This window comes from Anoplophora glabripennis, unplaced genomic scaffold (genome assembly GCF_000390285.2).
Source record: "Anoplophora glabripennis isolate ALB-LARVAE unplaced genomic scaffold, Agla_2.0 scaffold3, whole genome shotgun sequence".
NCBI classification, from domain to species: domain Eukaryota; kingdom Metazoa; phylum Arthropoda; class Insecta; order Coleoptera; family Cerambycidae; genus Anoplophora; species Anoplophora glabripennis.
This window is the reverse complement of record NW_019416486.1, coordinates 2,787,013-2,808,484: the sequence shown is the minus strand read 5'-3', so window position 1 is coordinate 2,808,484 and position 21,472 is coordinate 2,787,013. Positions and strand designations below refer to the sequence as shown.

The window sequence follows — 21,472 nt, the reverse complement described above, 5'->3', positions numbered from 1 at the left end:
AAATAAAAAAAATTACGGGCCGAAAACCCCCTTGAGCCCTTTTGAGCATATGGTTGAACAATTTCTGAGTTAGTTTTCACGTCGACGATATAGACTTTGGACGATTCGAGAGACATACCCCTCTCTCCTTCAGAGGAAACACTAAAACTAGTCCTCCTGGTAGTACCATGATAACGTTCCAGTGCATGGTTTGTAGACATAGGCTGGTATTTTTTCGGACCTTGATTTATGCGAAAAAGTCGTTTCCAAATTCCAAGTAATTCTAACCACTCCTTTCAATTGAAACTATCCGGATTCTTCTATATTTCTATTCTTTCCATGCAGAGCCAAAATCTTTTCTCCCACCAGAATTCTGATATAAGTTCTACTCTTATGCTCTATGTTCAGCAGCTGATGATTTTTCTGCGTTGTTATTCTTCAAGCGATACGTTTAACCTCGCATAGTTCTCCGGATATGCACATGATGATGTATAGACCTGGACTTTAGCGTAGAGCATGCTTGCAGCACCTCTTGGAAAATATTTTTTCATGAGATCTTTAACCTTGTCGATGGTTCATTCAATATTCCTATTCGTGCATGCATTTGCCTCGTCTAAGGGATCGGGCTCACAGATAGTATGTGCTGGATGTTCCAATGCGTTGACAATACCTTATTTCTCAAATGAGTAGTGATGAGACTCGGAGTTCATGTTCACGTTGGTTTTCTTTCTGTAAACGCCTGGTTTTCTCTCGACAAAACACATTTAGAAATGGCATGGCACCATTTCTTTCACTCCTTTCACTGGTGAAGCCGATATGCGGATAATTTATGTTGTTATATCCATTTGACTAGACAATAAGTGTACCATTAACATATCTGATCCAAAACTTTGACTCCAGGCCATTCTTTCCGATAATTTTCTTATAAATATTTCTAGAGCAGGAAGAAAGTGTAAACCCACTGAGGAGGTTCGTCTGGTGCACATTTTTGCCAAGTCTATTACCTTATCCTTGTCTTCTGTAGTGAGCCTTTGATGAAGTTCTTCCAAAGCTTCAATAATAGAAACAACGACGTGACGTCAACACTCAATAGAATGTTACTTGAATCTATTTGGAGTCCATCGACTTTATCATTAAAATCTCCATCATTTTTTACATAATGTTTTCCAACTAAATCTTTAATTTGCTGTAATACGAACGGGACGAACAGATGAGTTGCAAAAGGCAATAAAGGTGAGGTGTTCTTGTATCACTCGAAATAAAATTTAATCTAATATGATCCCATGAGAATGTTTAACATGTTTAACAGTTTCAATTCCACAACTACCGTCAAATTTCGATACCACTGGTAAGTTATTCACATTTAGATAGCTGTTATGAAGGAGAAGAGTGTATTCAATTCGAGGCCTCATTCGAAACTCATAGTTCGTATATCCTATTTATTCAAGTTGAGATACATAAGGATAACGCTTTACCAATGATTCCGAACCCACAATAAACACCATTATTTAATTATTAAGCGATTCATCAGTCTGTCTACCTTCAGTCACCTCCTTCCTTTAAATATAAATAATGAATTTATTTGACAACGACCGGAAAAAGTTAGGCTAAATGACAAGGGTCGAAAAAGCGAGTTGCCAAATTGAAAATAATTAATTAATTTTGAAAGTTTTTGCAGACTTGTTGAGGATAAATACCGATGAAATTGGGTTATGGTTCGAATGCGGCTGCTCGGGGAAAGTTATAAATTCCTGTGTACGGACGCCACGGGACCAACTTATAAATGAATTACAACGTCGGGAGTGTAATTCGTCCTGGCACTGACAGCATAGATAATGCGGGTCCGGATAAAAGCCGAACCAACGATGCTGCATTGTGTCATTAACATTCACGTTGTAGTCGGTTTTTACGTGCGTAATCATAGTCCAATTATTGTGCGGCCGTTTGTTTGGGCTGTCCGTTTAACGCCGATTAGAAAATATGTAACGATGCGTTTAATTTAGCCCTCCACGAAGGCAGAAATTTGTAGTTTGTTCAGCAAAATATTGAAATTAAATATGGAATATATACGGTGTTAATGGAATGTTAAATATTTTTACCAGATGTCCGTTGTGTCAAAATGAGATAAATACACGGATTTGTGTTGAGCGAAATGTAATTTTAAATCGTGTCTTACCTCAACATTGCAAGGAGCCACCTTTTGAGAACTGCTGATTTTTCCACCATTTCCTTGCACACAGGCATCAGGGTGACGTATCCAATTCGCGCGCACGCGTTGCAATATTGCCACGTCGATGTCACGAACTTCCGTGGAATACACAACACTTTTCACATATCCCCACAAAGAGAAGTCTAAAGGGGTGAGGTCCAGAGACCAGGGGGGGGGGGGCATTTAACTAGGCTGCCGCGGCCTATCCAGTGATTGGGAAAAATAATGTTTAGATAAAAGTGAGTGATTTTGCAAATAATCTATAAGTATATGAAGCTCCGTCTAAGCGTCTAGGCAATTCCAAAGATCCTATTAAAGTGTCATTAACGATATCGGACCACATGTTCACTGAAAACTGTCGCTGAAAGGCACTGCGATGTATTTCGTGTGAATTTTCGATAGTCCCGTGGTGCGTATGGTATACGTTACGTACACCATTTCGACTGAACCATGCTTAATCTGTAACAAGTATTTGCGCTATAAATTGAGGATTTCTTGCATGTTCCTGAAGCAACCATTCGCAAAAACCTGGACGTAGTGGAAATCCTCAGGAGTAAGCGTTTGAGCACGTTAAATATGAAATGGGTACAACTGAACTTGTAATATCCGCCAATATTTCTGTTGCTACGATGCGGATCTTCTACGGGCCACCGTCGCGACCTCGACGCGGTTGTACTTCACCGGTGTCCAAAACTCTTTGCGTTACAGCAACAAATGTTCGCGGTGCGGAGGCACATCGTTCAGGATATCTTGCACGGTACACTTGACAAGCTCTGTGGGCATTTTCATTTGCTTCGCCATAAATTATGAGCATATAATATTCGCGATTGATAAATAAATGCGCCATTTTCAAAAGAAAACTTGGAAATACGGCTATTAAATGTACTTTCGAAAAACAGCACAGCAATCACTACAACAATGTATTACAAACTGACTTTCGAATACAGTCCGGCTTCATAAAAAACCTAAAAACTCGTAAAAAGTGTTACAGATGTTTCCTTGGTGGCCCAGATCTCATTCTACAAGCTTCTCAAAAAAAATACAATTTATTTTTGTATATATTTCGATGACGTTGGCATTACCACCTTTAAAATCTTTATTATTCTTGAGTAATTGTTGCTTTACGTTCATCTTTGCAGAATAGTAAGCCTTTAGGAAAAAAATGGCAATCCTGTTAATTGTAAAATTTTTTCTATGTGTGAGAACCTTCTGGCAATTCCTCAAGAAGTACTACAGTTTTGTCGCGTATTGTAGTGACCAATTTATTATCAATTCCACTGCTTTGATCGCTTGCAGTAGTTTGTATAGTCTTGCTATGGGTTAAATGAATTGAATCTCGATTCAATTTTGATTAATCATGTATAATTTGTTTTCTATGGTCTAATAGTTCGCATTCGCATGGGATATGATAGGCTATTTCTGTTACCTTATTGTAAAATCTACATTCTATATCTTAATTCACAGCTCAATCCTATTTAGGTATCCTCCAAACCACAATGTTATTTGAGGGGACTAACTGATTTCTGCCTAAGTAGTTGTTCATTTCTCTTTCTTGTTTGTCTTTCCAAATTGCTACCTAAGCAAAATGTTCCAGTATTCCTTATGCCAATTGCTCACTGCAGGTTTGTGACTAATATGTTGATGAAGTTGAATTGATGGAGTCTTCCTAACTAATTCGTCAGCTTTTTTGTTGCCTTAAATATCGATATGTCATAGCTTCAATGTTATTACTAGTACAAGACCTACTGGCACAAAACAGTACTTTGTACCTACTGATAAAAGATGGTTTACCAACTTGTATATGCTATGACAGCATGACCTGTTTTTTTTTTCAATGGGCGAAGTAAATAGTGTGGAGACCTTTAAGATAGGACAATATGATGAAATTGTATAACAGGATCCCGAAATGCGTCAAATATACAGACAAGGTGTTCCATTTAGGAAAATTTTTACATATTTCTTTGAAATTGAAAGAAAGTTAATTTTTTTGTTTCTAAATGGAAGGTCGAAAAAGTACTTAGAAATAAAACATAATTTATGTTGTTGCAAGGCGACAATTTAATACCTAAAACGATTATTGAGAATGACAGTTTTTATATTTCAACAATTAATTTGTGTAATGAGAAATTAGATAAATAATTAATACAATCCTCACCTAAATTTACTCTTTACGTGTATTGCAGGCAAATAAAATATCAGCTGCTTTGTAGAGAAAAAATATACAGACAGCTTGCATTTTGTTGGTAATTCGTCGCACTTGAAAATAGCCAGTGTCCAAATAAAAAATTCTCTTCAAATTGTCCAACTCAACTTATTTTATTTATTTCTTTTTATTTTCCTGCAAATAACTCTTGTAAATTTCATCGAGTATACCTATGAAAGAATAGCGATACCTGCTGCAGCCGAATACCTCATTTCCGGAACATCTTCCATGTTTACTAAGTCTTACATAGTATTAGCCTCCCCCTCATAACAAACGACGTGGAACTGATTTAACTTTTTTTCTTTCTAGGTGAGTGTGTGTCCCTTGGCTCAGCCTTCACTGCCTTCCGACACATGCCCCTGCTTCGCAATGAGCTACTCGCAAGGTTTGTATTTAGTGTTTCTTTCTACCCGGCGCACATCAGCTTTCGATTGACTGCTTTTATCAGCCTAGATTGAACGGATGACTCGTCTTATGCTGCTCGTCATTTATCGTGCCCCCATGCTATCGATCCGCTGGGAAAGTCTCCCGAAACGGGCGTCTATTGACGGGTCCGACGAACCCTGAACGTGTCAGTGATTCACGGTTTTTATTAATGTCATATTTAGATTAAATCGTCAGTTCGTAGGGGTTGTTCCGTACTGCATTCGTTGATCCTATTCGCTCTTGCATGATTACCCAAACGGGATATTACACGTAAAGTTTGTTGCAACAGTGAAAAAAAAAATCAAGGTACCCATACAGTTTGAATTTGCTAAAAAAAATTACCGTTTTTGCTTGATTGATCTAATCTTAAAGCCTTTGAGCTAGTACTACTACCGCTAAGAAGATGCTTTTTATCAGCAAAACTTATTTTGGGGTTATTTGCTCCTAATAGAGCAGCTATGTATTTTGTGGAAAGAAAAGATGCCATATTATTTTATGAAGGCAAATTTCATAAATATTTTTTTATATCATGTCAAACGCTCTTTTTTTTCTCAACGATGTTTATTGAAAACATTTTCGGCGTTTTCCTTTTCAAAAAATATAAGACGATGTGTAGAGACTGTTACAAATTCGCTTCTCTCAACATGGATCTCGGAAACGGTAAGAGATACGAAGTACCTTAAATGGGGGCAAAGTTGCATAATCAGGGGACTAACATTATGTCTCTGAAAAATCAAGGCTAACATAATTAGTTTTCGAAATATTTGAAAAAAAAAAAACGAAATTTTGGAAATCCATTTTTGTTTCATTTCAGTCTTGTTTGAGGTGATATTGAAAAAAGAAGAACATTTTCTCATGGCCACTTTTTGCCCTCTATCGAATGGCATAATCAATTCAACTTCATTTTTTTAAATAAGACCCTGGAAATTTTATTACATTTTCTGCAAACCTTCATGACCCCCAGTACTGTACTGCCTCAGACAGAACCAGATTCAGATGTTTTGTCTCGAAAAATTCATCTTCAGTTTATTCGTTCCAAATTTATCTAAATTTGTTTATATAAATTTATATGTTTATTGAATTATCATACACTCTAAGTGTCGATAGTTATTTAAACTATTACCATCACCCGTTACAATACACCATTATTATGTCACTGTAGCGAGAAGCGAATTTGTAACAGCCTATATAGAGAAATTAAACACAGGCAGAACAAGCTGTTCTGATTTTGTCAGAGATGTCCTGGAAAACAAAATACTTTCAATATTTATATTTATTACTTACTTGTTATCAATTATTTTTGTGCTAATTTAATACATTCATTTAAAAAATGTATACCACTTAACTATGATAAGTCAAAGCTTAGTACAGTCATAACTTTAATAACTGTCTAACGACTTAGTGCACACTTATCTATTTTCCATATACGAATTCATATTTCAACGAAGCACAACTGCATTGAACTGAACTGAATTGAAGTTTGTTCGTTCTGAGGTAAATTTGACTTTTATATTTTTAATAAAGTTCATGTAAGCAAGTTTTAAGTTATTCTCTTTCGGTATATAAAATATATTGCTACCTACATACATACTGTAAACGTTCTTTCTTTGAAGCATCAAACATTTCTGTTATGAAAACTTACATATAATACCAACAAACTTCTAAATGTTAACTTGGGGTTTCATTTGATTTATGGTTATAGAAAGGTCAAAGTACAACACCGGTGAGATTTAACAAATTGAAGTAACATCAAACATATTTTTTACAAAAACCTACAGTTACAGTATACAATTTATATAAAAAATACAACCAACGACTAAAATTTCCAAAAATATATTTTTTAATTGGTGCATCTGTTAAAACATACACATAAGTATGTTCAATAAATACATACTAATAAAGTCTCAATTTTCTAAGAAAATTTCTACATACTGTAGATTTCACTGCGTTATTTAAAAAAATTTAAATACTTTTATCTACGGTCGTAGATGTAGCAAATATGTAGCAAGTAAACATTTTTCTAAAGCTTTTAGTGGTCTTACTTACTTACTAGCGCTTCAAGCTTGAAATAACCTGAAATAAAAAAAGTTGGGAGCGAAAATTACCACGTCCACCCCCTCTATATATAAAAAATTTATATCACTTGATCTATATATTCAAAAAAAAAATTCTAATTTTAATATACGTTATCCCGAAGAAGAAATATTTTTGGAGCTTTTTGTTAATTTGTGGCAGAATCCGCCGTTAAAATTTAGCAAACGTTTTAGTTACTACTTTCTGCGCAAATACATAGACAAACTGTAGAAGTCTATAAAGGGATATTACTAAATTTTTGTAAATTAAAAGTATGTATTACATTTTATACGTGATGTTTTTGATAGCACATAGTAACTTGCAATAATTTAATCATTTTTTCCCTGCATATAAATAATTCCTTTGAAATAGTTTGCGCCCGGCAATTAAAACCCAGCAATTAAAATAAATTTCCCAATTAATTTCTTGTTTGCAACTTTTAAAGGAAATTTAATAGAAAAGACGCAGTGCCGCATAGGCATCGATTATTTACAATAAGCACGTACAATCGGTACGTTAATTGCAATTCCCATTCGGTAATAAAAATTCAATTAAAAGCCCCGAGCTCGTTAAATATCACCTAGGAAAATTAATTCAATTTTCCGCAGGTGATTCTAATTTGTCCGACAGCGAAAATGTGGTCGACGGTAGCGGAATAGTGGAACTGATGAGGTGACCGCCGTGGCGCAAGTTGACTCGGCTCAGCCGGCAGAGAACTCCTGGAATTCAATTAGTGATGTTCTAACACAATATCTCAGACAAACGGAAATTGCCGGTGGAAGGTGTGATGCCGCTCCGACGATCGATATGGCTGTAAATAAAAAATGATTTCCTCCGCATCGCATAATTGGCTGTGTTTGTTCTATGGTGGTTCCATAAGAAATGCACAACACTGTTTTGGACTATCTGAAAGCAATTTTATATCAAAGTATTATATTTACTGTTTTGTATACAAACAGAGTCAGATGTTTATTATCAATTTAAAACTTATTAATAAATTTTTCGATAACAGTAACAAGAACAGCACATCATAATAATATTTCAAAAGGTTTGGAAGATTCTTTAATGATGAATAGAATACAGTAAAATTCTTCTTTCGTAATGTATTCTTCTAAGCCTCTAACAAACTTATTCATTACATTTTGCAATACTGCTCTGGTGTTTTCCGAATTTCATCCTATACAGAGTGTAACGTTGAATGAAGGCCATATTTATACAGACGCTACCTTTGACCTTTAGAAACACATGTCATAGGTTTGTCTTCTCAAATTCGGTCGTGAAAAGTGATTTTTTTAACTTTTTATTCTTAAAAGAAAATATACACTTAAATATAACATGAATACAAAATAAAGACAAAAACGTATACGCAAGTATAAAACAAATGAATTGCAGATAATATTACAAACTAAGAAACCGAATAAGAGAAAAAACAAACACAAGTATAAATAACATGATTTACTAATTTGTAAAGAATTTTTGTTTGATACGTCTAACAGTATCATGAAAAATATACACAGAATTTTGCACTGACGATAATTAAGATCCATTACGTCCAAAGGTGAAAATTTCAACGATTAGTGTTAAGAGTGGAAAAATAAAAAGGTGTTGAAAAACGGATGGCAGAATAAGCAAGTCTGGACAGTCGATTTTTCTTGACGTAATACTTAAAATGTGTCACTTGCAGACATGTGCACCCACAAGCTTATTGTCAATGTCGTATTTAAAAGTAATCGTGAAACCCATAAATTGTACTTCGAGAAGAGAAGAGGTAATATATTTTCAGAGCACCATTAAGAAATTTTGTCCAGGATAGATTGAAGCTTAACACAATCATTAATATCTGACACAGACAGATACAATTTGAAATCATCTGCATAAAGAGGGGCCTCAGTATTCAGGTTCCGGATAATGTCATTAATAAAGACTAGAAATAATAGCGGGCCAAGAACCGATCCTTGAGGGACCCTAGAGGGAGCATTTATTTCTACTGATCGAAAACCACGATACTCCACTGTCAATTTCCTTTGAGGTACGAGGTGAAAAAACTAACAAATGATTCAGTTAAGCCAAAGCTTGATAATTTTGACTTAAGAACTATGGTCTAGAACTAGCCGATCAAATGCTTTTGAGAAATCAATATCATATAGATGACATCTACCTGACGACCGTCGTCCAATTTAGTTGCGATGTAATAATAAATAAATATACAAAAATAAGTAAATAATCTGTTTACTCACCTGATTTGTATAAACTTACAGTTGAATGAAAAAGTTGCCTCCTTCTTCGATGCATGTTCTATACCACCTGCAGAATTTTTAGTTACAGCTCCTGTATTTTCTGAATAATCCGTGAAGCTTCAACGATCGTTTTAGTCATATGGCATACTTGAAATCTTGTGACTAATCATCGAGTGCTAGTACTATATTTCCTAGAGGTAGACCCAAAAGAAAAAAATCTGGTTTGGTAAATCAAGTAATCTGACCAGCCATGGCCAATCATCACTATGGGAAGTTAATATTTGAGGGAAAGTTCTCGGGGTACTTCCATGGGAATTCTCTCCGTGTGACTAGTACCATCCTTTTAGAATGAATAACTTCTGTTCTAGTTTAGGCTTAAGAAAAGTCTGTAGAATTCCTCATTGCGAAGTTACAATGACTGAATGACAGTTTTCTTCGAAGAAATAAAGTCCAACAGTTCTACACTCATAAAACGTTTACAAAAAATCCGCACAAAACTGAAGATCATTATGTTTAACCTTCTCAGTCAATTCTTGGGTAAGAGCGATGTTTTAGGAACTTCATTTATGAGGCTTTCTTCGGACACTTGATTCGACAAAACCAATAATTGCTACACGCTGCCGACTTTCGACGTTCACCTTGATGTTTGATGATTTGCAGCAGTACACACAGTTTTAGGAATATCTGTCCGTTTTCCATAGCGGACAGATAAATGTATGCCAGCTTCAATCCTTTTTCTCGTTATTAGCTGATAATTGCAAGCTGACGTCGAAATCATTGTCTGTGTTTGAATAATTTATTCAGTGTTTGTTGTTGTGGTAGGCAACGCAGTTGTTCACAGTTTAGGTCTTAGGACCCATTGTGCATGCCGCCATTAAGAGTTAATATAAAGCTCTAATGTATAAAGGCGACAGAAATGCTCTCCCAGATATTTGTGTCTATATGCCATTAAGCAAGAGAGGATATGCATAGAATCCTCGTCTTTATGTCCACATAACCTGCACCTAGTGCTGGCACTTAGACCAATTTTATTGACAATCCTGATGCTGGTTTTCCGATTTACTTCAGCTCATGGTCCCTCTATGAGTAGCCTGGCTTATTGAATTGTGTACACTTTCATTTTTCACCAGCACTTTGATAGTACTGTTTAGTTGACAGTAATAGGATATATCTAGAATTGTTGAAAACATGGTGCATTTTAACTTAAAACTAACTAATGAACGCAATTTAGTTACCTTTCTATTTCATTGAAACATGTTCAATCAAAATAATTTTTCTTTTCTCCTTTATTTCATCACTTATTATATTAACATTACATAACATTTTTTATCTTCATTATCTGCCTCAAAATTTGAGACTGCATATATTGAAGTAGGTACACCAAAGATTTATTTAAGAAAGAAATCACCATAAGGCGCGTTCATGCCTGGCTGCAGGATATTTAAGCGAAAAAAAATTAATGCACATAAATCATGTTTATCGAAAGTAATGGAATTATGGGAAAAGTAAAAACTAAGATATATGTTTATGGTTGTCGGGAACAGCTATTTATTTTGATAGGCCTTATATGTCACTTATTAAACGCAATAAATTCTGCCCTGTCGGAGGTCAATGCATAAATCCTAGATATCCTGCAGGAACCGGCAGCGGAGAGGAGCAAACGAACCGAAAACTCCATCCAACCATTACTATTTCCACTGGCATGTTTTATATCCCTGATGGTGGAAAAAAAGAGAATGTTATTCTAATTGCCGGTATGAATCCTAGACGGCAATTGCCTCTCAATCTCCGCTACAAGAGGTTTATTGTTTATTCCCCCCATAAAATTACGGTAAAGTGGATACCGGGGCGATAGTGAAATACATAAACACCCTCGCGATTATCCATTAAAAGCAGACACTTAAAGAGATTGAAATTTGAAAACCAAAAGAAAAAATTGGAACCACCCCTTTATAAATTGAAAACTTGAATTATCTAAATTAACAAACTATTTAACTGTTTATAAAAACCGTTTTCATACTTTGTTTAAAAACTGAAACTGAAAAATTAAATATATCAAGTTCCTTTTGCTTATAAGTCCACAATACAATTTATTGACAAGAAGCTTATCAGTTTAAGATCCATCTTGAATAATTTTGCAATTTTGCACTAGGCATAATTAAAACAAAATTTTGAAGTTCGTGACATTCTTATTTTTGGGTTAGTTGATCTATTAGGAATCAGCCTGTACATTATTATAGTTCCTATTAATATTTTTTTTATATACGCAGTTACAGAATATAGCTCCTTAGTCCTTATATTGTAAAAAATGGGAGTCGTGGAAGAAAACATAGGTAGAAAAATATATTTCTTTTATTAAATCTTGAAAGTATATATAAAAGTTGGTTGCTGGAAAATTGTATTGGTTTCTTTATTATTGTTCGGTATAAAGAGGTAGACTTTATTTATCAAAAGTCCTTCCCAAATAACAATAAAAGTAAATGGAAGCTGTTTTCTGAAGTTTAAGTACATCATTATAAGATACTTTTTACCGAACGAATGATATTTCATAAATCGTTTTCTTCCTAAAAAAGATAAGTAGTGAATTGGCACAATTGATGACAATAATGAACAAAATTGTAGTTCTTAAGAAAACTTTCTAACGAGTATTTTATTTCATTTTAAAATTATACAGGGTGTTAATTAACTTATGTCAAAAATTTAAAGGGGTGAAAATGGAACAAAACTGAGTTAACTGATGTCACAAACTTGTATCGGGAGTTTAAGGTCATAGAGAAAAAAGCTAATTAAAAATGTGTTTAAAGCTGTTTTGGAACTGTTTACAAAACATTATGTAACACTTTTTACGAGTTTATAGACGGTGTTTCATATCTATATTTTTTGCAAAATCGCTTGCCGGAGTTATTGGAAGACGTGCCATTAAATGTTCGTCAAAATATGTGTTTACTGCATGACGGAGCCCCCTCTCACTTTTTTTGGAAAGTGCGCGACTTTCTAAACATTGCTTTTCCCGATCTCTGGATAGGCTGCGGCAGCCTAGTTAGATAGCCCCCCAGTCCTCGGACCTTTCCCCTTTGGATTTCGTTTTGTGGAGATATGTGAAAAGTGTTGTGTATTCCACGGAAGTTCGTGACATCGACCAACTGCGACATCGTATTGACGAAGCTTGTAATACGATTCGAAAGGACGTGGCAATGTTGCAGCGCGTGCGAGCGAATTAGATAAGTCCCGCTGAAGCTTATGTGCAAGCAAATGGTGGGTACATCGAACATATATGAAAATCAGCAGTTCTCAAACGGTGGCTCCTTGCATTATTGAGGTAAGTCAGATTTTAAAATAACATTTTACTCAACACAAATGCGTGTATTTACCTCATTTTGACATAACGGACATGTGGCAAAAATATTTGACATAAGTTCATTAACACCCTGTATATTCACGCAGTATCTAGGTATGAATTGAATCAAATTTGCCCTACAACTAAATGTAAGACTAAAGATATCCTATACGAAAATAAGTTCTCATGACAGATAGACAGAGACAGTAATTGCTCAAAGGTCAAAGACAAAACGAAACTGTTGTTGTGCCAAAGGGAGTTGTGATGTTTTTGAGATTGAATAAATTTGCGGATGAAAAACAGTACATGGTCCTTTGTACATACACGTACATGCACAGAAAGACCCTTTCCAATTGAAACTTTTATGTTTCTTGAGTTTTCTCATAGAATGTCATGGTTCACCAGTAAATTATTGTTAGAAATTCTTCAATAGCAGTCTATAGCCATTTACTGTGTTTTGATTTTTAAACAATTAAAAGTACGCAGTTATGGAAAAATTGAATCTGTTAGTCTAATTGGATTCAAATATTTCCATCAAATAATTGCGAATTTATACAATACTTTAAATTAAAGTGATTTTGATCTGTATTCTGTTTTAACAATGTTCCTAATATTGCCATAAGTTTTGGATTTTAAGAATAAAAGTTTTGATTGGAAGTGGTATATCCAATTATCTGCGATGTCACATAACTTTTTTTAACATTGAGAAACTCCTCAGACTGCTCCTAATTCTAATATATCTTGTTAATTTATTGTTTATACATGTATGTCGGCATCACCCTTGTAACCGCTTATGAATTCGTAGCCACTCGAACAACTGTCACCGTCGATGGAATGTTGAGGGCTTGTTTTTGTTTATGTTACAGAAATATTAGAGTATCAAATTGTTATCTCTTCAGGATTAAGTTTTAGTCTGTGTGTGAAAGACCATCATTATCTAACTTTTGCAAACACTTCCTTATATGGTCATGTTTGGTAAAAAGTAAACTGATAGGGTAGAGGAATGCACTGGGTAACGCCCCTGTGAACGGAACAAAACTGAAAGCCCGGGAAGCAACTGCATCATTCAATTGATGAAACAACCATAACCGTGTGGCTTTTATTATTATTATTATTATTATTATTGTTATTGTTATTATTGTTTTGATAAAAAAGTAGTGAACAGTAGTGTTGCTAGGGCTGACAGTGGCGGACCGTTAGCTCCTATTTTACAACTTGTATAACAGCTTCCGTATTTGTAATAAATAGTGCCACGTCACCCGTTTATTATTTCGATGGAGTCAATGAGCAAACTAATTCCCATGTCCACCAAGTGTCTCCGACAGTAAACTTATTTCCTAAATCGCACCGTTTCGGAGATAGAGGGCGTTGAAGTAGGAATTTTTTTCCCGTTTTTCCGTCATAACTTTTGAACCACTCATTCGATTGACACACGTCATTAAGTACCATATTAATATTATGGAGAATACTTATAAAGAAAAAAAAGGATAAATAGAACTTCTTGACGTAAAAGTTTAAAACGCATTTATTTTTAGTCCGTGTTTATTGTGACTAGACCAGTTTCTAATTTTATAAAACCCTGAACAGCTCTGTAAATAAGACCAGTTTTAAAACATACGCCCAAGGCTATTTCCATGAATTTATTTATTTATTTACATATCAAAAATTTTTTCATGGACAACCGCTACCCTTAAAATCGGAAAACCAGAAAACACCACTAAAAAAAGGGCTAATAGTAAGATTAGACAATTTTACACAACAGCACACATGTGTACAATTTACTAGATACACTTAGTTATTTAATACACTATAATTTGCATCGACAAATTCCATGAAATATACCGCAAAAGACTATCCATTACAGTTTTCTGTGACGAACCATATTATAATTATGATGTCAAACTGACGTCCATAATGTTTGAACATCAGGCTGGAAAATATAGAACAATATTTTACGGTAAATTTATTTCATATTTCCTATCATTATTTAGGCCCTAAAATACTTCCTTGACTACGGAAATGAATTTATGTGCTTGCGTGACCGAGAACTGAAGAATGGCTGAAAGTTATTCCGTTGATTTTAACGTTATATAAATCTAATCAAAGGCCTGGGAGGACTCGTTTCCATTTTATTATACAGAGTATAATTGTGACATCGCGACAAGTTTTCAGAACTGATTCTTCTCGTCAAAAGAAGCAAAAAAAGAATAAGCGTAATTATTTTTCGTAAGAGCGTTCCTAAGGAATCTAGCAGACATGGTTTTGATCAAGTATTTATGAACCATTGAAAATGCAGAGTAGAAATTTAATACACAGGAAAGAAATTACTACATACCTAAATCATTTTAATCCTTTAATTTGTACAAAAAAAACTGTAATCATGTATAAAAAGAATTTTCGTATAATTCCATCAAAAATGTATTACTTTTATTGCAGTAAAATTTAATATTTGTTCTACTTCTTCTGGCTGTACATATTGTGAAAATATTTACTAAAGCTTTTGCCACAATATTGCTTTTATTTAAACTTATATGGCAAAAGCTAGCTACTCTAAATAGGTACTAACTAATCACTGGGGTCATGATGACCCCAGTGATTTGACGAACAATGCCTCTTATACAGGGTGTTCTACACGCTCTATGATAAACTTTGACAGATGGTAGCTTAATTTCAAACATTTTTTCTTATATGAACATGGGTCCGATTCGTTTTTGTTTAGAAGATACAAGCATTTTAAAAAATGTTGTAGATAATGTCATTGACAAGTCTTCAATTAATGTTCGGCGTATAGCAAGTAATCTTCATTTATCATCTAATTTTTTGTACTATAGCATGTAACATTTCTCTGTTTTTATACGTATTTTTACAACAGCTATGGGTTCTGTAACAGTAAGAATTATAATTGTATACAAGGTGATTCAGAACTTATCCAAAACTTGACCTCGCACAATGCGACCAGCACGGCGGCGTGATAAAAACGGACAAACACTTGAAAGAATTTCGCACGGAAAGGAATAAATAGAATTTTATAGCACCTAAGTATTTAATATCAGCAAAATCAACTGTTTTTCTGCTATTGTTATTATTAATTAATAAAATATTAATTTGTGGTTTTAATTAATAAAATAATTTGTTACAACTGTTCAAAATTTTCTCCACCGACGTGTAAACACATTTGGGCCCGTCTTACTCAGTTTCTACGAACTAACACAAATGTTGTCCTGCTTTACCATAACACAAATGTTTCAACATAATAAAAATGTTGTCTTGCTTCACCATAAATTAAAACGATATCTATCAACTCCAAGTTGCTTTACACGCAAACTATTTTTTACACTAACTACTAAAAAGCTATTGATGGGACTTGCGTCCGCGTAATTAAACAACTTGATTTTAGATTAAATAACTTTAATTCGAAGGACTGTTTTACACGTGCGCTCTCTTGCATATCTGAGCAGACACTCTCGTTACAATTCAAACTTAGGCGCACATGCGCATGAGNATAGAAAAGTAGTGAACAGGTTGCTAGGGCTGACAGTGTCGGACCGTTAGTTCCTATTTTATAACTTATACAACAGCTCCCGTACTTTAATGTTCGAACTTATTATTTCGATGGAGACAGTGGAGCAAACTAATTCCCATGTCCACCAAGTGTCTCCGACATGTATTATGGCTGCATAAGGAAGTTGCATTCTTCAATGTTTGCAGTCATACCTCAATGGTTATTATAATTGCATAAAAATGTTTCACACCTAACCTCTTAAGAGCCGTAGAACTCTTTGAAACTGTTTTGAGAAAATGCGTTCCTCTGATCTATTTTGACGAGGGGGTTTGGTCCTAAAGATGTTTCTACATTTTGTTAAGTACGGTAAGTGGATACTTTTATTTTTTATGCTTTCTGTAACAGTTTCTCTATTTAAAAGTATCACTTTTCTGTAGTAATAATGATTCTTGTTCTTCACGAAGAACTCTTCGTCAAAAAATGAATAAGGGCCCAATTTATAACCCAAACATTGTGTTCATATAGGCCTTACGGTACCTACAGATTTTTACGAGCATGCGTCGTTGTTTATATTGTGGGAAAAAACCGTAAAGGCGCGCGAAACGAACGTTATTAGTAGTGATTAAACTGTATTATTTATGTTGTGATTAAGGGGCGGCCGTTAAAAAACCCACTCCGGGCAGTTAGTTCGATGCGAGGGGCCAGATGGGATGCCAGGTTCAGGCTTAGCAGATTAGGAGCGCCGGGGCCCGATTAAATCTTCGCATTGTATTAGGGAAATGGGTTAATTTTACGCCCATGTACCTCTGGGGATGAATGGAATTACAATGAAGGGTCGAGAGTATATCTCCATCCGTCTTATCGATGAGATTCGGCGCCCTCTTAATGATATCCCTGTTTAATTTAATTTCACATACGCAGCGTTAAAATTAAGCCGTTAACAAACGCGCCGTCAGATTGCTCCACCTCGGCAATATATAAATATTCAGTACCCTGTATATTTTTTCGCGTCGTGGGTGGTGATAGTATTGGTTTTGTTTTAACTTCAGGAAATAAGGCGTCGCTTTTAGTTCCCGAGAGATTTAATAATTATAACAAAAATAAATGAACATTTTACTGAAGAATTTCAAATCATTTTATGGCAATTTTGTAGTACATCCACCTCAGTAAATAAGCGGCAATATGCGTTGTAGTAGCAGAAATAGGCTAAATCTGTAGTCAAGCTGTGTGCCGCTCTATACTCACGATACGCAGTGCTAATGACTGCCACAAAACACGCGCCACACACACGACCAAAGCGTCAAACGACAATGAAATATACGGCCAACATATCTCAGTGAAAAAGCTGTATTGTTCACCGGTACACCAGGCCGACAGGACTAGGGTGCCGTTAGATACGTATCGAATAAATTGATCGATGCGAAGCTTCAGGTCGAAGGCAGACATGTACATGTTATTGTACAATGACGCGAACAGTGAGATTACTAAAATATGAAGTAATTGATGGTTCGCTACCATTAGTAAAAAATTATTAAAAACTTTGACTATTTTAGATATGCGCCTGTGACCTCGGTAAATGTTCAACGGTCATTTTCGATTTTGAAATGGGTATTTACCGATCACCGGAGACGATTAGCCGCGGAACATTTAGGACAACTGTTGATTATTTTCTACTCTAGTAGAGTTTTTACATGATAATTAAATATTAGATTGTTTTATTGTATTATAGTCATAAATCTTAAATATCTGAAAATAATATCCGTTATTTAACGTAAGACGATAATTAATGACATTATTTCGATATAAACTTTGCCACAAATAAGATATAAAGTATTGTTTTCTAATTAATAATAAATTATCCATTTTCCTTCAAAACAATATTACGACCCAAAACGATAAATTATTATCATCAATTAGTACTGTCCCAAACTAACCTTGATAGCTTATTTAGTAAAATATATCAGAGATATAACTAATTAAGTTATCAATTTATAGTCATTTTATTGAATATTGACTTTGATAATGGAAATAAATTATTAAGTCAGTCCTCCTAATGACGGAAGAATATTTTATAGCTAAAATACAACTTTTACAAGTTTTCTGCACGCAATGATAAAACGATGTGAAATGAGTTCAGAGATTTTGTGTATTTTTTTGATGCTGAATCCGAATTCGCAGTCCAAAAACCAATTTACCAAGGCATTTTTTAGTAAAACAAAATATCCCCTAAAATAGGGTGAAATAGTGAGCATAATATAAAGCTTTATAATGAAAAGCAACAATTTGTAAATACTTTGCGAAAACATTTTATTTTGAGCATTGGAAAGAAATATATGCAAATTAAATCCACACCCACCCCTACCAGGGGGTTAATTCCACGCCTAAAATTAAATAACGCATGTTAGTGCAAATCAATTTGAAAACCATAGCTTTGTATTTTATACTACAAATATATAGGTCGATAGATAGCATACCAAAAAAATATAATATAACTTATCCCTCAAAGGGTAGAAAACCTATAGGTCAAGGTGTCACTTGCCCCTTGAAGTCACATATCTTTCTATTTAATATTTTTCCTGAATTTTGATACTTTTGGAATCGTTGATTACGAATTTGAAGTTCTAATCCGAGAAGATGGCGGATCCATTATGACGGATATAAAAATCGGACAAGCATTCAAAATTTGAAGATTATAGCTGGAACTGTTACTCGGTAGTTTTCAAAGTTGCCAATCACGAATATAAGGTTTTAATTCGGAAATTCTTAAATCCAACCAACCATTATGGCTGGCCACAAGTGCCGCAGAAATTAGAATTTACCACCCAAAGAAATGCGTTTTGATGTTGATGTTTAAAAAATTGAGTTATTTGAGCAAAAATAAGCAAATGAGAAACAAAAAATATTTGCAGTGTGCTGTCTCTTTCAAATACTCTTACCAGTCCCAGCAGGGAGTGATAACATCATACCATTAAATGGAAAATATAAGACGCACAAAATAAGTAACTGGCACTTGCAGGGATGACAAACTACGCTTCTTTAGTTGAGACATACACAAAATCTATGTATTCATGTCACTGGTACAGAAGTTATTTTTTGGGGTTGGGCTATTAACAATAAGCTATTTTTACTTGTGATAACTATAAGAAAATACGTAAAATGACAGTTTGATTTTCATATGCTCTAAATTATTTGGACGGACAATTAAAGGGAGAGCAGTAGTTATTATTTGGGCAAGGAAGGTTCCTAAGACTTTTTTTCAATAGAATCCAGCAATTCATTCGTCAAGAACAGATATAAAAAAATGAATCACTTTGTAGTAGTACATTTAAATCTGCATAACAAATTTATGACCCCTCTTAAAAGTGACAAACGACAGACTCATCTCGATGATATACGTTTGCTTTGTATATACGCTGGGACCAAGTTTTTAGGCCACCGAATATTATATCAGAACATGGCGTGCTTTCATATTTCAACTCCTTTCTTCTGAGGATGTAGGAAGTCGTTAAGAGTAAGTTTATGTCCCCAATATTTCTTCATTTACGCTCTAGACAGCGCTGCACTCCCCAGATGTTGGGTTGCTCACTTAAAGATATCATTATTTTTTCTTAAGTCTGTTTTCAGTTTCCTTCCAACTCCCAACTTTTTACTAAGTGTAATTTATTTATTATTATACACCCGCATTCATAACGTCAACATAAATGAAAACTTTTCCTGTTTTCTGCTCGGGAAATGAAAAGCAGCATCTGGCGGGATTTTAAATTACGAAATATGTTAACAGGGTTCTAATAATTACTCAAGAAGAATGAGGCCAACGTGGGTAGATAATTTACGTCTCTACCTTTCGTTTTAATCACAGCTGTGTGCGAGAGAGAATGGTGTATTACTATTATGAAGCAATTAAGGAACTTTCACTTTTTTCTATCTACACCCAGTAAAAACTGGCCTACGAGTTACACATAACATACATTACATCTAAGGCTTATGTACTATTACAGAAACTTTACAGCCTTGGATTATGTACTGATTCAATCTGAACTCACTTCACTATCAGCTTTGTTTAGCACAAGGTTTTTAAATAAAACATTTTTCCTTATACGTCTGGTGTTCTCCAAGGTTCAGTATTAGGTCCTCTTCTATTTAAAATATCTATTAATGAAATGTTTATACGTTCGCTACCTTTTGTATATTATACTGTGTACAGAGTAGGCTTTTGACATTTAACAACTAATTACTACTAAGTGGAGCCAAATTAAAGTAATAATCTTCTGTAGATAACGCACGTGTTTGTATTTAATTATATGCCTGCCAATGCTCTTGGGAGATATTAAGGATATTTCCATTTGAGCTTGTACTTAGATTTGTGCAGCATATGGAAGCCCTGACATATATTTATACGAACTCGCTAGAAAATACCCTTAAGACTTAAGCACATTTGTTCTACTCCATAAAAAATTATCTGTTGAAGATCAATTATTTTCATTTCTAATTCCTTTGACATGAATTAAACTTTTTTTTGGCACCAAAATTGGAAATTCGGATTTAAGTCAGATGCTCGACTGGCCATATGTTAGGCCTATTTCTTCCTACCCAGAGGTATTTGGATGTATTTTTAAGTACTGAACAACCTGACGAGTTTTTTCTTGTATAGTACCGGTAGCACCTTTTTATAATACACGTCGCCTGTAAGTCTTTTTAGTAACACATATGGCTCAATTAGAATATCGTCAAATAAAATGTGACTTATTTATATTTTACTTACAAACTAACAAAATGTTTGAAGAGCAAGTGCTTGAATCCCCCGAAAATTGTGTGAATGCTGTCCAATGAGATATTTGAAATTGCCAGGCTACATTTCGACATGGTTTATCGACAATAATTATCAAAACCTGTCTTTGTGGGTCGTAATTATTAAAGATGGGATGAATACAACAGAATTAACACAAAACGAAATCAATACAAACGAAATCATCAATACAAAACGAAAAAAATAACAGTTAAAGGATATAATCAAGAACACAGAATACACTCGACCTACATTCTTGACTAGAACCATCAAAAGTCACTGTCTCTGACATCTAGCTGATTGTCTATGTACAGTTAACATACTATTATCAAATGCACATTTCATTGTTGAAATAATAGCAGTAGAATGGCCTTAAAATTAATTAAAAAACCATTTGAATTTCAAGCAATTAAGTAAAACACTATTTCCTAAGTCTGTGATATTACTTTGGTAACAAAACATTTTGGCATATACATACTAGGATGGTAGGATATTGGAGTGATTCTATTTTATTTCCAGTTTTAAGATAAATCTCTGTTTCAAAGTGTCTAACATTCAATAAAATCGTTGACTAACGTTCGATAAATTGGAAAAATATTTTTAGAATTTGAAACAGATAAGGTTTTCTCCCTATATTTCCTTTGAGATGCGCCAACTCGTAATGGCTCTTGTAATTCAATTAATCGATATAATTCAGGTCGTATATTTCCCGGTCCCCTT

The 21,472-nt window shown here is 34.4% G+C and overlaps 1 protein-coding gene across 5 annotated transcripts in view; it reads left to right on the top strand.

Annotated features, from left to right (window-relative positions):
* The window catches only part of LOC108917606 (teneurin-m), a 697,030-nt gene that overhangs the window by 301,467 nt on the left and 374,091 nt on the right, over window positions 1–21,472 (top strand). For all 5 annotated transcript variants that reach the window (XM_018724352.1, XM_018724343.1, XM_018724335.1 and 2 more), the window contains exon 2: window positions 4,701–4,776. In XM_018724352.1, the coding sequence (XP_018579868.1) occupies window positions 4,761–4,776 (16 nt within the window). In that variant the 5' untranslated portion in view covers window positions 4,701–4,760. The remainder of the gene's footprint in view (window positions 1–4,700; window positions 4,777–21,472) is intronic.